At 42.8% G+C, this 14,148-nt stretch overlaps 2 protein-coding genes across 9 annotated transcripts in view; one reads left to right on the top strand and one right to left on the bottom strand.

The window, feature by feature from the left end:
• Positions 1–1,634, bottom strand: part of FABP6 (fatty acid binding protein 6) — a 45,926-nt gene extending 44,292 nt beyond the window's left edge. For 2 of the 5 annotated variants that reach the window (XM_037397905.1, XM_037397906.1), the window contains exon 1: positions 1,547–1,634. The gene's annotated coding sequence lies outside the window, so the exon portion shown is untranslated. Of the gene's footprint in view, positions 1–1,000; positions 1,473–1,546 lie in introns of those variants that run through there. The other 3 variants (XM_037397902.1, XM_037397903.1, XM_037397904.1) reach the window with 2 other exon arrangements.
• A 164-nt stretch (positions 1,635–1,798) lies between these two features.
• PWWP2A (PWWP domain containing 2A) overlaps positions 1,799–14,148 on the top strand; it is a 43,868-nt gene continuing 31,518 nt past the window's right edge. For all 4 annotated transcript variants that reach the window (XR_005105795.1, XM_037397897.1, XM_037397896.1 and 1 more), the window contains exon 1: positions 1,799–2,574. Coding sequence is in view for 3 of the 4 variants with exons in the window: in XM_037397897.1 (XP_037253794.1) it covers positions 1,889–2,574 (686 nt within the window). In the remaining variant the exon portion in view is untranslated. The remainder of the gene's footprint in view (positions 2,575–14,148) is intronic.

The following is a 14,148-nucleotide window of genomic DNA, read 5'->3' as shown; positions in this document are numbered from 1 at the left end:
AACCATTGATTTAACAGATGTAGTAATAAAACATACAAAAATTAAGCAGTTTAATCATTAGCAAATTCTTTTAACTATATTTCAAATATATTTGTCTCCAAGAAATGTGTCTAGCTGTTCTTCCTGATGTTCCCACATGTTCCTTACACACTTTACACCATCAATAATGCAAACATTATGCTCACCATGCAAAGTAAATCAGTATCAGATACAAAAGAAAGAGTCTTTATGTCTGTTAGGTAAGTTAAACAACTATGATCAGGACAGAGTAGGTTAATCATGCCTTTATTACTAAAAGCCCACAACTAGAATCTTGCAAGATCATGTCTTACTTGCATACTTATACATTACTTTTTTGGTGTTACAGAAGACTATTTATTCCATGTCCTCATTTAATATTATTAAAAAAAAAATCATCTTTGCATTACTGTAGTACTTTAACTACATATAACTCACTTTTCCTACTATGAAGAGAAAAAAAAAAAAAAAGGAAAAAAAAAAAAGGTGTGTGTAGTACCAGGCCTTAAATCTGATCAAGGTTTTTTTCCTCATACACCTTGCAAAAATTTCCTTACTTCTTCATGCCCATTATTTTTAAGTTTTCTACCTGACAACCCACAGTGTAGCTCCATTTTTATTCTAATCATATGGTTGGTAGTAATTTTGAAGCCAGCCAATAAAAGTCCCTAACGTGAAAGAAAAAAATACTTTATTTTTAAAGACAATCCGTAAGATTTGACTCTTCACTTCTCAGAAAATTTCATTTGTTGCCGCACAGTATAGCTCTGATAATAGCACTAGGAACAGTAAACCCATTCGTGCTTTAACATCACTTTTGTCTTTCTGCCTCCAGTTGATCTACTTTTCTTTACCCAGCCATCCTTCCAACAAATCCTTCCTTTCTACAAAGGGCTCGGGCTCCCAAAATGTAAAATCATACATGGACTGAAACCTTTCTTTTCTTCATTATTTTTTCTTTAGGAAATACCAGATTTCCTACCTGCGGGGAAAAAATGCCCACACAGTAGCAACCGATTCAGTACATCTCCAGGGAAGAGGTTAACACTTTTCCTCCCAGCTCTGCGCTTTTCACCTTTATCCGCTGTACCAAATTCACGCCACTTGTTTAACGTGTTGATTTACTTCACAAAGGACACCAGGCCCGCTGCCTCCCTCACGCTTTCCCTCTCTCTCACCACAGGTTTTCACCCACCCCCCTCCCCTCAGCGTGGGCCCCGCTCACCGCCACCGCACAGGGGCAGGTGGCGCCACAGACCAGTGCCCCCCCCGGCCTGCACACGCGCGGCGACGGGCGCGGTGCAGTAGCAGCCGGGAGGCAGAGACAGCCTCTCCCCCCCGGGGATGCCACTACAGGACGGACAGACCGACCGACCGACCGACCGACCCTGCCCCCCCGGCGCCACCCTCCTGCCCTCGCCATCTTCCCTCACGCCCTCTCCCGGCCGCCTGCCCGCAGCGCGCATGCCGGCCACCGCGCGGCTCCTGCCTCGCTCCCCCCTAACAGACGTTTGGCGCCGCCAATTACCGGCCTCCCACGGGAACGGCTCCTCCTGCCACCAATGAGATAGCGGAGCAGCCCTGGAGGCCCGGCCCCTCTAATCACTAACGGCCTGTAAAGTGCTAAGCCACGCCCCTTCTTCCTCTTCCCGACTCTTCATTGAATGAAGTCCCCGCTGGCCAACGAGAAGTTCCCACTCGGCTTGACGGACTACTCCGCTCTCCAGTAGAAGCAGGAATATGCACGGCGCCCGCCAATAGGCTGCCGGATGCGAGCCTAGGGGGCGGGCTCTCCCTCCCAGGCGGGCGGGGAAGGCCGTGGTTATCGATCCCGCTGCTGGAGGGAGGCGGCGGTGAAGCAGCAGAGAAAATGGCGGCCATGGCTGCGGAGGCGGCAGCAACTGCAGCGGTGCCGGGCGATGGGGGGGCTGGCGAAGCCGAGCCTGAGATGGAGCCTATCCCAGGCAGCGAGGCCGGTGCGGACCCTCTCCCTGCCGTCACCGAGGCCGTGGAGTCGGTGGTGCCTGATGGGGAGGAGGCCGACGGAGGGAAGGTTGTGCCCGGCGAGGCCGAGGAGCCGCCGCCTGTGCAGCTCGCCCGGAGCCCGGCCGGGACTCGGGAGCCGGAAGCCGAGAGGACGGAGAAGCTGCCGCCCTCCACCCCGGAGGAGGGCTCGCCCCTGGCCGAGCACCGCGGAGCGCCTAGCCCGGAGTCCGAGGAGGAGCCGCAGCCCTGCCCGCCGCCTGCTGGGCACCCTGAACTTCCCGAGGAGGAGCCGCAGCCCTGCCCGCCGGCTACTGGGGGCTCCGCGGAGCCGGAGCCCGGGGAGGAGCCGTCCCGGCCGGAGGAGGAGGAGCCGGATGCTGCTGATGCCGCCGCTGTCGAGCCCAAGTCCCCGGTGCCCGTGGCTCCGGCCGGAGGGGAGGCGGAGGCTCCGCTGCTGCCTGGCTCCGAGGTGCGGGTCACCCTGGATCACATCATCGAGGACGCCCTGGTGGTCTCGTTCCGGCTGGGAGAGAAGCTTTTTTCTGGGGTCCTCATGGACCTCTCTAAAAGGTGAGATGTCACGGGGGAGCCGTCCCGACACCCTCCCCCCCCGCCCCGGCGACGGGGGCAGCGAGGGCGCCCTGCGCCTCTCCGGCCCTCGGGGAGGGGCCGGGGGGCGCGACGGCAGGGGCATCCCCTCCCCCCCCTCCCCTCCCCCCCTCCCCTCCCCCCCCCTTCCCTTCCCCCCCTCCCCCCCCCCCGCCTTCGCCCGTGGGGCCGGAGCCGTGGGTCCGCCCGGGAGCGAGTGCCTCCTGCCCCCGCGTCCTCCCCGGGGACCGGAGGCAGCCGCTCACGGGCAGCCGCCTCCTCGAGCCTTGTAGCGGGGGTGGAGGGAGCGCGGCGGGGCGGGCAGGCCCTCCCGGCCCCTCTCGCCCGCCCCCGGCCCCAGCGCGGCAGGGGGGAGCGGGCCCTGCCCGGGGCCGGCAGCTGCCCGCCCGCCCGCCGGACGGTGTTGCCCCTAACGAAAGTACTGTCCCCTGGGAGTGAGAAAATGGGGGAGCCGGAGGGGGGCGAGCACGTGGGCCCATCCTTTTGGCTTGGCTGGGATGCACGTCGGGCCTCCAGCATCCCTGGCTGCCGCGGGGAAAGGACCTGAGCAGCAAACGCTAGCATTTATCCCGGGCTTTGTACAGACGTACAGACCCTGGGATCGCTTTTTCTCGTTGCCTTGTGTGTTACATTGCCTAGGTAACCTTATTTTTCAGAATAATGGTTTTCAAGCCACGCTATTACAGTCCTGAAGTAGTTACTAGTATCTGATTGCTCCTTGTCTGCAGTAAATGAAGTTTAATGGTTCTTAAATAACCTTTTTTTTGGAGGGGTGAGGGACGACGACGACTGTTTCTTACCACAAAATAGCTTAAAGCCTTACCATACTGTGAGGCCTGGGGTTGCTCCTCTCATTGCCTTCCTGCAGCAAGGGGTTCTTGGGAGTCTGGAACTCACCAGTGGTGCTTATGTATCTTGTTAACCATCTAACTGCTATTTACAGGTGAAAATACCTCCTCCTCTTACTGCTTGCTTTCTAGACATAAAAGGACTACACAAGTACATGAGAGGAAAGTGAAATTTGACTGGGGTTATTATTTAAAATAATTGGTATGCAAAAAATGCGGTGCTTCTCCCGCCCCCCCCCCCCCCCCCCTTAAGCTGCATGCGTGGTCATATGCCCTTTATGACTCCCTTTTACATTACTACTAGCTGTTTAATAACTTTCTGTAACAGCAGCGTTCTCAATGCTTTCTAAAAGGAAAGCCATTAGGGACCAGCACTTTTGTCCTGAACCTAGCTTCGTCGTTGGTTTTTGAAACAGCAGGCGTTTTCTGAAACCCAAGTTCTGGGTAATGTTATGGAATTAAGTTTTAAGTTTGTCAGTTGTCGTTTGAAGTGTTACCAGCTTGCCTTTTGAAGCCGCGTACTAAAATGTAATCTGCAAACTACTTGCTTCTAGTATGAAATATTAAAATGTCTCAAAGCAGGCCAGGAGGCATTACAACTTCAGATGTAGTGCTAGGTAACATAGATTCTTTTATAGGTCTGAAGTTGTAATAGCAAAATCAAAAATCACATTGTTTCCCTGGTTAGTAGGGTGACAAACATGCTTCTGTACTTTTAGGGTGTCTATAGATGTGAAGAAGGAAGATGCCAGCTTCTCCCTTGCTCCTGAAAAGTCATATCATACTAAGCACTCATTGACCCCAAACATCCCCTCGTTTGCCCGAGGTTTTCTTGTACGAGGAAGATCCTGATGCAGCCAGACCTACTGCAGCACTTTGCAGTAAAGGTCATCTGTAGCAGGCAAACTGCTGCTTTTCTGTTGTGCCTTCAGTGGAAGCATGCATCTCAGTTTCCCCTGTTTTTAAGCACAGGCCCTGGGGCAAGTCTTCACAGTAAGAACTGTGAAGAAGTGATATATGAAGGCTTCTGCTATTACTCCTAGATTCTCTTATGCAGTGGAGCCACTTCTTTCTCTCCATTCATAATGATCTTGGACTTCCTTCAGAGGTGCTTCTTACATGAGATTCCAGAAGATGAATTTTAAATTCTAAAAGCAGAGTTCTTCAGAGTGCGTGGACAGGAATTGAGTTTCTAGACATAAGGTCTGTAATACTTGGCTGGTGACAAGTAAATACTTGTAGATGAATAGGAGTCTCTGTTCAGATATCTCAGAGCAGGAAATGCAGTGGTAAATGAACTCTAGGAATAGTCCAAGAACTTACTACCTGTAAGAAATTGAAGCATTATCAGAAAACAGGTGTTACATGAATACCTAAGACTTAAATTTTATTTCAGACTTTATGACTTCGGTTGGAAGTGACTGAATGATAGTATTGGGTATCAGCTTTTCTCTATATGTTTGTTTTGTGTAGCAGCATGTGAACTTGTAGAGCATCAGCATTTTTATTTAATTTCTTTCTGCGTCTAGTATATCTAGAGGCAGGCCTAGAATTCTTATAACAAGTTTTTCCACTGAACAAAAAAAAAAAGGAGGAGTACGATTGTATCAAACCCATGTACATTTCAGCCTGCATTTACATGAAAACACTGGGATTTCTAGTATGGAAAGATAGTTTTCAGTAACCACCTGTCTCCACTATCTCATTAAGTGCATTCAAGATTCATGCAATCTTACAAACTTTCCTAATGAAGGGGGATCAATATCTTAAACCTGCCAGTTCTTATTTAACAAAAGTGAAGTTTTGTATTGGCATTTACTCATTCAATAGCTTCAAAAAGCAGCTGATGCGTTCACTGCATGTGTTAATACAGTTTTCATCATATACTTGGAAGAAAATAATTCCTAGTCCTTTCTGCTTTCCCTTCAGGGCTGTGAGGGGGTGCTACTTCTGTACAGTACGAAGAAGACTCTTTTAATCAATGTTTTAAAAACCTGTCCAGTGAACTCTTTTAGCCTTCTCAAGTCATGTTCTGAATTACTTGATCTTCAAGGTGAAAGAAAAGCAAAAATGTTTCCCATATATTTCTGGTTTTAAAGTTTCTTTTTTTGGTTTGTTTTGGGTTTTTTCTTTTTATTTCATTCTGTTTCCTTTGTTGAAATGATGCACTGACTTTGCATTTTATTCTTGTGGACTTTGATATGAAGTCAGTGGTGTTTGTATTAAAGGTCTGATTTCTTCTCCTACCCTACCTCCTGTAAATAGGATGTCCATTTAGGAGTTGATAACACAAGCACCTCAGTGTTCAGTGGACTTTATTACTACATTTATTTGAGGTAAGGAAGTATTTTCTCTGTTTTAATGGCAGTCTTGTGTACCTGTCAGCAGCTGAACAGGAAGTTTTGAAAATCAGCAGAGAATGGGAGCCCATGTCTACTGAGTTAAAAAAAAAATTCTTACGCAGTAAATAATCATCTAAAGAGGCACGTATCCCCACTTCTGTTGCTCTAAAGGCTTGTTGCATTAACTAGAAATGTGATCTTACTGGCAACAGTAGTAATAAACTTTTACGTGCCTTATTGTATGTTAGGATAAAGTTCTGATGTGAGGAGTTCTGGGTATAGCTGATGGAGTGGTGCTGAGGAGAGGCAGGACATGCAGGCAGCCATCAGGCAGGCAGCAGGCGGCAATCCTGTCCTGTTGTGTCAGAGCGGATAGCAGAATGCTTCATGCACGACTGTAGTTAATATCCCATGCTTTTGTACAAGTTGTCATTGAAAACTACTTGTTAGGTATGGGGCTTAAATAAGGCTTGTGAGCTTGCCCGTGTCCTGCATTTGCCTAACACCCTGTTTGCTCAGGGTGTGTGAGATGTGAATGCCACCTGCTGGCTCCGAATTAGTGTAAATCTTGCTCTGCACCTGGAGGAAGGAAATACCTGATGAGCATAGCATTTGTAAACCTTAAAATGTAGGATTAATAAGTCCTAGTTTTTAGTTTGCTCTTCTGGAGAGAGGATAATTATTTCTGCATTTTTTTTCCCCTTCCCAAAGATTAAGGACACAAGGGGGATTAAATTTATGTTCTGTTGTTTTGCCAACATTCAGGACTTGGACTTTCTATTGCTTTCTCATTTGACTAAAATTTTCCTTCTAATCCTACAGATGTGATGGACACGTGCCTTCCTATTGTCTTTTTCTCTAAGCTATTTCCCTTTCCACTTGTGTGTGACAATAGCTTTTGAGGGGAAAGGGGAGAGCAAAAAGTTGTTTTCTGATCTTAGATACCCAAAAGATGCCCAGTACATTGCTAGTAGACAGGTGTTTGAAATTATATCTTGGGATTTGGTTGTGGAAGAGGAGGAAAGCCTTCCTGCAGCATTATATGATGAAAATAAACTCTTATAGACAGCTTCAAGTTCTTATAATTCTAGCAGCAGTTTTCAGTTATGGCTTGCTTTCTTGGCAACTCTTGAATCCTGTATTTTTCCTGATTTATTCATGGACCTTTCTACTCAAAAAGAATAAGGGTAAATAATGGACTGTTGCATCCATTCTCTAGTTTGTGTTGTCTTAATCTGCAAAACATCTGTTAGATTTGTAAATCATTTATATTTAACACTTCTTGAAAATTGCAGTCTATGTACGCTTTCATTTTGTTGGTATAAACTCCACAGGGTGAATCTAGTGTGTTGTAACCATATACACCAAGAATGATGCGGGGGGGAAGGTACACCCAAGTTGAGAAATTTAAGATGCATGATGCGAGAAGGAAAATAGCAGAAGTTTTGAGAAAATGTGGCACGTTTCTCCTGCCTTTTAAGTTCTCTTCTACTAATAACTTCATTTAATAAGCAGGGACAACATTTGGTTGTCCTTGTCTGCAGAAGGTTTAGATTCTAAGTACTGATGTTCAGTGATACACATTATCAACAGTAAAGAAATATCTGTTACTCAGGGTTGTGTTTTGGTGTGATAATTATTTTTTTTTAACTTAGACTCGGTGTGCAAGGTGTTCCTACAGTTCATCACCTATTCTCTTTTGTGGTTTTTCTCAGATGTGTAAAGGAGCTTGGTGAAATTCTAGCATTTAAGTAACAACCATTTGTTTGTTTTTTGATATTTGCTTTATCCCCAGAACACTGGAACCATAAGTGTGATGTGTGTGTGTGTGTGTGTGTTTAAGAGAGTAAATTACTACAGGTACTTTGCTTGTGATTGACAGAGGTTATATATTGAATGACATAGTGTCAAATGTAGCCTTACTTAGAGGACAGGGTTGGATCAGAAGTTGTCGTGATATTGCTCTCATCCTAAAATTTTTTTTATGATTTTGTAATGTTTGTATGAAAATAGTTTGTCTTGTGTCTCTACATTCAAACCTTTGAGTGTTATTTGCGGTCACTTATCAAATGTTTCTTGAAAGGCTTACTCATTCCCAGGTTTCCACTTGGAAAGTGAAAATCTCTGACAAAACTGGACTAGCTTTTAGGGGTTTGCTGAAATGGGTATAAGGCATGTTAAAGCTGCTGTTTATACTGAAAACATTCGTCAATCTGCTTCTGATTTTGAGCCAGTACAAGGAGTGTGACTTCCCTTTCTCAAACTGGTAAACCCTAATCTTGCTGGTAAATAGGGCGCCTGTGGATTGTGCCTCAAACTTTCCTGAAGTAGCTGTGGTCTACTACTGTTCTTTGTCAGACTGTGATACAACAGATGATGGTTAAACTGTTCTTTCTTCTTACAGTATCCTTTTCTGTCTTCCAACAGCATGGATTACCGTTGCTTTCTCAGAGTAGCTTGACTTGACTTGGCTTGAAGTGTTGAGAGACAGGGTGGAGGTGAAATTTTCAGTATGCTTTAAATAATTTTTTTTCTTTTCTATTATGGGACTGATGGATCTTGTCCATCTTGATGTGGAATTGGCTTAAAGTTCATCCATTAATTAACAGTATCATTCTTTTCCATGTGTCTTGGGTCTGACTGGTATGTGGATGATCTTGAAGTCCATATTCAAGGCATTTTACTTTAATCATGAAGTTTTGCAGTTGTGTAACACTTCCAAATATATTGGCAAAGCATCTACTTTAAAATGCAATTGACACTTGAAACTAATAATACCAACAGATGTAAAAATTAAAAGATAATTGTAATTTCAGCTTAAACAGACTTTCAGTTTTATAAGCATGCCAGTAGAATTGGTAGTCAGCAGGAAGCCTAAACTGAAAGCATTCTATCTTTTAAAGTTTGCTTTTATATCCTTGATGGAACTCAAAGTTGCAGAAAACTGAAGGAAATTCTGCAAATTAACTTGTAAATCCTTTCCAATGAAAAGGTGAGGGGTACCTTCCCACTTCTGTTATTAGGGGGGACCACCTGTATACTCTTTAGGCTTATCAACTTTGAGATTCTTCTGTCTCTACAGTGGGTAATTCTTCAAAGTCTGCATCAGCATCCTGGCTACATAAACTTCTGTGATTCAGTTTCCTGGGAGTTGGAAGTCTTTCAGAGGGCTTCTAACTTTGTGGAGCGGTGTCCTGTAAGCTAATACAATGTTTGGTATATTTGCATGTTGTTTGGTATCCATTAGTTGGTTTCCACTTGGGTAATGATTGCAGTAGTAGATCCAGGTTGACAGTGGTTACAAATTAAAAATCACTGCTGCCTGGGGTATTCTAACCAGTTCTCTTGAGGTATTCTTTCAAACTCAATTCTATGTATACTCTGCCCTTGTCTTTCCTCTGTCTTGAAAGTGTCCCAGAAACAAGAGCTTGGATTTCAGGCAAGTGTACCTCTTTGAAAAACACCAAGCATAACATTGATTTGCAAAAGTCTTTGAGTAGTAAGCTTCTTATATTTCACTTAGATGTGGATTGTCACGTGTTACTTAATTTGAACTGTCATATATTTAACCAGATTTTTCTTGGTGCCGAGTGTGTGATGGAGAGGCAACATCTATTCTTGATGATGTGTTATTTCCAAAGAGTTACCTATGCTGCAGTCCTGTGCCATGTTTTTAGAGCTCTAAATGAAATAAGCATTTTCTAGTCTGCTTAGCTCAGGAGGTGAGTAAACCGTTCAGTTGATAGTTTGGCTTCTGTGGATGCTTTTTTCAGTAAGGTGCCTGCCACTTAAAGCAATATGTTCCATATTGCGCTTTATCACACCAAGTAAATCGTATATTAAAAATAGGTTATTGCATAATCTCTGTTTTAGATACATGTACTTTATGTTCAAATAGCTATGATCTAAATGTGTTTTATATTGAATATTATAATTTAAAACCTCAGTTTAGATACATGCATGAAATATATATACTTAGCTCTACATTATTTCAACATATTATTATAGTCTTTGAACTTTTATCCATGCAATAAAAATTGCTTCAGTTCTTGCTTGTTTTGGCTTTTGCAAAACACAAAGGATGATACTGAGTACAAGAGCAAAGCATAGAAAGGTAATCGGAGATTACTGTTGTCTGACATGGTAGTGAAGATGAGTTTTGATCATAGTCATTTACAACAGACTTTATTTAACACTTACCACAACACTGGAAGTTACCGTGCTTTGTTGACTTTAATTCAGTGTGTTTGTAGACAGATGTGAAATGCTTCTGAAGCAGTTCAGTGGGTTCTCTCCTTCGACTGCTCTTCGCAGAGCAAGGTGCTTTTTCACTTTTGTTTCTTTTAATGGAGAAGCAAAAGTTAAGAGACATTGGGGCCTCAAGATGAGAGCTTAAGACTTTACATGGTAGTAATGTGAAAACACTTAGCCCCAGGATGTATTGTTTAGATGTTTATGTATGTACAGTTACAAATTTAAATGGGATTTTTTCCCTCTCTCATGTTTATTTTTTAAAAAAATACTCTTTTAACTGTACTGTGTTTTTGCATACAAATTGAGTAGTAATATGTATTCATTGCAGTAATTCTGCTATAGAATTTTGATTTGAAAAAAGTGGGTTTACTTTGCTTGCTTAAAGCAATACGGATTTGTGTTACTAATATGTAAACTTAAGTGATAGACTTCTAGGTTTGATACCCAAATTAGCTTTTACATAACGGGTAACTAGTATTTTTCATAGTTCATTAACTTGCAGTTGACAAATGGAAATAAACCCTGACTTTTTAATCATATTTTTGTGTCTGCGTACCCTAGCCAATTGAAAGCTTTTCTCAGTCTAAAGATGACTGGACTGCCAGAATTGATCTCATCTACCCCGGTAGCCTTTTATTAAATATAGTTCCTGATATTCCTGTTGCTATTTATGTCTTTAATGCATATGTATATTGGAGTGATAGGTATACCGGAAACATTATTAGACTCTACTGATTGCTCTGGTTACTTGTAAAACTTCTTGGAGATAAGTTTCTTACGATGGGTCTCAACAGTCTTCTCCTTTAGAGTTGCCCTTTCAAAGCAGAAGAGAGCCAGGACACCTTTACGGGGAAGGAAGCAGGCAGCATGGAAAACTGATTCTAATTTTTAATAGGTGTGAAGCAGCAGTGCACTGCTTTCCAGAACTGCCTTAAGTTAGGTTGAAATACCTATTTCTTACTTTGGTTTTCCTAGCACTTCATTTTAGATCCCCTATCAATGAATCCTTCTATTCCTTCAAGTCTGAGGTAGAACTATATTATGTTATGAGAGTGGGCTGTACAGTGGACAACTGGAACTTATGCACAAATGTTGGTTTTTTTGGTTTGTGTTTTTTTTTTTTTTGTTAAGCAAACCGTAATTGCAGTAGGCCTTTCAAAGTATAGCCTTTTCTGGAGGAAAGGAATATTCTGTTAGGGGCAGGTGATGCTTGGGATCGGTATGTTAAAGAAATTTAGTTTGTTGTTAAGGCAGTTCTTTGAAGTACTTAAACATGCAACATCTAACAAAGGAAACGTGTAGGTCATCTCACTGAGGTAGCATAACTGAAATTGTTTCTTTTAGTAGGTGGTTTTCTGCTGCCGAGTCATTGATGTGTCAATCAGTAAAGGTGATGATACAACCGAGTTAGGTTGCTTGGGTTGGTTTACGTTTTTTTTGTATGGTAGCCTTTTAGACCCTCTTCATCTCTGCAGTAGATGAACCAAATGCTAGTTTTTGCAACATTTATGTCTAACCTACATACACATGACACTCCTAGCTATTTCAAACATGTAGTTGGTATAATCAAAACTATTACCGTGATCGTATGAGAAGTGCTTGTCTTCAAGGTCTACCAACTAGATGTATGAAAATAGGGCTTGAAGTTCTAGTATACTCAATAAATACTTGTGTTTCCTGTTGAACTAATTATGGGCTGTATTGTGCCTTGTCTTTATTAAGTTTAAGATCACATCTTCATTCTGCTGCTTCTCTTAAAAAAAAACCAGGCCATTTGCTTTGCCTTCACTCTCTTCTTACCTTGTTCTTTGTCACCATTCTCTCCTGTATCATTTACAGTTTCATTCCTGAGTTTTTCTGCCATTGTTTTCTCTTAATTTTCATACTGTTCTTCCAAGTTGCATAGTTGGAGAACTTCATTCACCAAGGAGGAAACAAAGGTCATACAAAACCTGAATGTTTATGGATGAAACCTGCTATTGGATGAGGGCAAAGAGAGGGCACCATATACTCAGCTGTTGGAAGTAATAATCGGTCTCTGGGCTTAACAAATTTCTCTTGTACTTCAGGTGGACTGTGTTTTGACTAGTCAGGTCTTCATGTATTGACACATCATTTACAGGAATAGTGCCTTCATTTGTTCTTACATAACTGGCACTGGATGATATCTGAGAATGTTCTCCAATTCTACAAGTCATTCGTTTTTAGGTAGACAGGAACAGGAGATTTTAGTTCATTTGTTAAAGCAGTATCTTTTGTGAGACAGACTCCAGCTTCAGAGATTGTCTGGATTGGTTTTGTGTCTCACTAAAGAAGGTTTGCATTTTAGATAAAAATTCCACTTTGGCTGTGTTGTTCTTCCGCTGTTTGGCCTGTGTATTATGCAGGTGCTTGAAAGAAAAGGTAGTCTAAGATGCAGTATTAATCTTCAATACCTTCATGGTGTCAGTCATCTGGCGAGCTTTCCATTAAGCTTTTTTATGCATTTGGATTGCTAATTATGCTGACTTTGTGAGGCAGTAGAATGAATGTTTAGGGGGAGGGAGACGAAGTAGGTAAACAGGATCCTTCTGGAGAGCCTCCTTGCAGTCCTCTTCATCCAGTTCTTCCCTGATCGATGCTGCTAATGCTAAGCAAGACTTGTGCATTGGACTGTGGAAATGTCTTGTGAGGGGCTAGGAAATGTGGCTCCTGAGACAATGAAGAGAGTTGTAAATAATGTTTTCCTGTGTGGGTTTTGCCTGTCTGATATCATGCTCCTGTCTAGTTCTACTTTAGTGATGTTTTTTTGGGGATTGAAACTTGCACAGCAGAGATTTTTGTCCTGCCTTGTTCTCAACTCTTACAGTAAATTAACTGTCCCAAATGCTGTAATCTTTATTGGGTGGTGAAAGATGGGATCTGGGTTGTATTGCTCTTAAAGAAGCTGAAGTTCTTGATGCAAGTAACACTGAAAATATTGCCAATTTAATTATTATCAGTGGATAGTTTCTTTTTAAGCCCTACTTGAAAGTGAGTAACTTCCTCGTAATCATTAATGGAAGGAAAAATGCTTGTGGAAAAGCAACTTCTTTGCGCTTGGTGGGCTTCTGGGACTTTAGGGAACTTAAAACTTAGTTATGAGTGTGTCCCTTGTGGTTTAATGCCCGACTGCAGGCTGGAGAAATGCCTGTATCAGCTGCTAAATGTTTATAATTCACTGTAGCCTTCACTAGTGCAGTAGACTGCATTTAGTATTGCTGCTCATTTCTGTAGGGATATGTGGAATTCAACTGGAGTGGGTCCAGACCTCAGAAACAAACTTTTGTGGGTGGTGGGATATTTTGTGGTGAAGAGCACTCTTCCGCCAATGGATAAAACCAGAACTGTTCTAGCTGCCCACCTGGGCTCCTGCTTCTGTCTCCAGGGTTCAAAGGTAGGAATGTAACAGCACCTAGGTGTAGGGCGGCAACAGTGTCCGTGGTGGTACTAACTGTAAATTGCTGTGTGTTCAAGTTCCCTTCTTTTTTATGATGACAAAATTATGTGGTTGCCCCTTGCTTAGGTTGTTTGCTGTTTCTGTTCTCCTTTTGAAATTATCCATCCAATTTGCATTTCATTACCTCTTGGGTGGGTTGTTTGCTTTAATTACAACTTTTAAGTGCAAAAAGAGGCTTAACAGATAAGCAAAAGGACAAACAAGTGGCTGCTTTTGTTGGTGTAAAGAGTCTTCTAACACCTATGATGTTTTTTCAAAACCAATTTTGAAGGAATAAAGCCAACGTGTAGGCACTCGTATAAACTGCATGTTTCTTGCAGGAGTGTGAATGGAAAATAGACTGGTATTCATTTATCTTCAGTTGAGAGGCAACCATAGATTGTAAATAAACTTCAGTTCAATCAGTTAGAGGATGTTGCCTTTGAGCAGCTACAGTGCAACATGAACTAGTGTTAGCCTGAGGACAAATCTTGGGTAATTACTTCATTCTCCTGTCAGGTGGGGTGTGGGATAAACGTGATGAGTTTAGTGATTCAAAATGGATGATTTGGCATTTGAATTGCAACTTTGTCTATCATGTTGTTACTGCATTAAGGTCAACTATTAAAATACC

This window comes from Falco rusticolus, chromosome 8 (genome assembly GCF_015220075.1).
Source record: "Falco rusticolus isolate bFalRus1 chromosome 8, bFalRus1.pri, whole genome shotgun sequence".
In the NCBI taxonomy this organism is placed as follows: Eukaryota; Metazoa; Chordata; class Aves; order Falconiformes; family Falconidae; genus Falco; species Falco rusticolus.
This window is presented reverse-complemented; position numbering and strand designations above follow the sequence as displayed.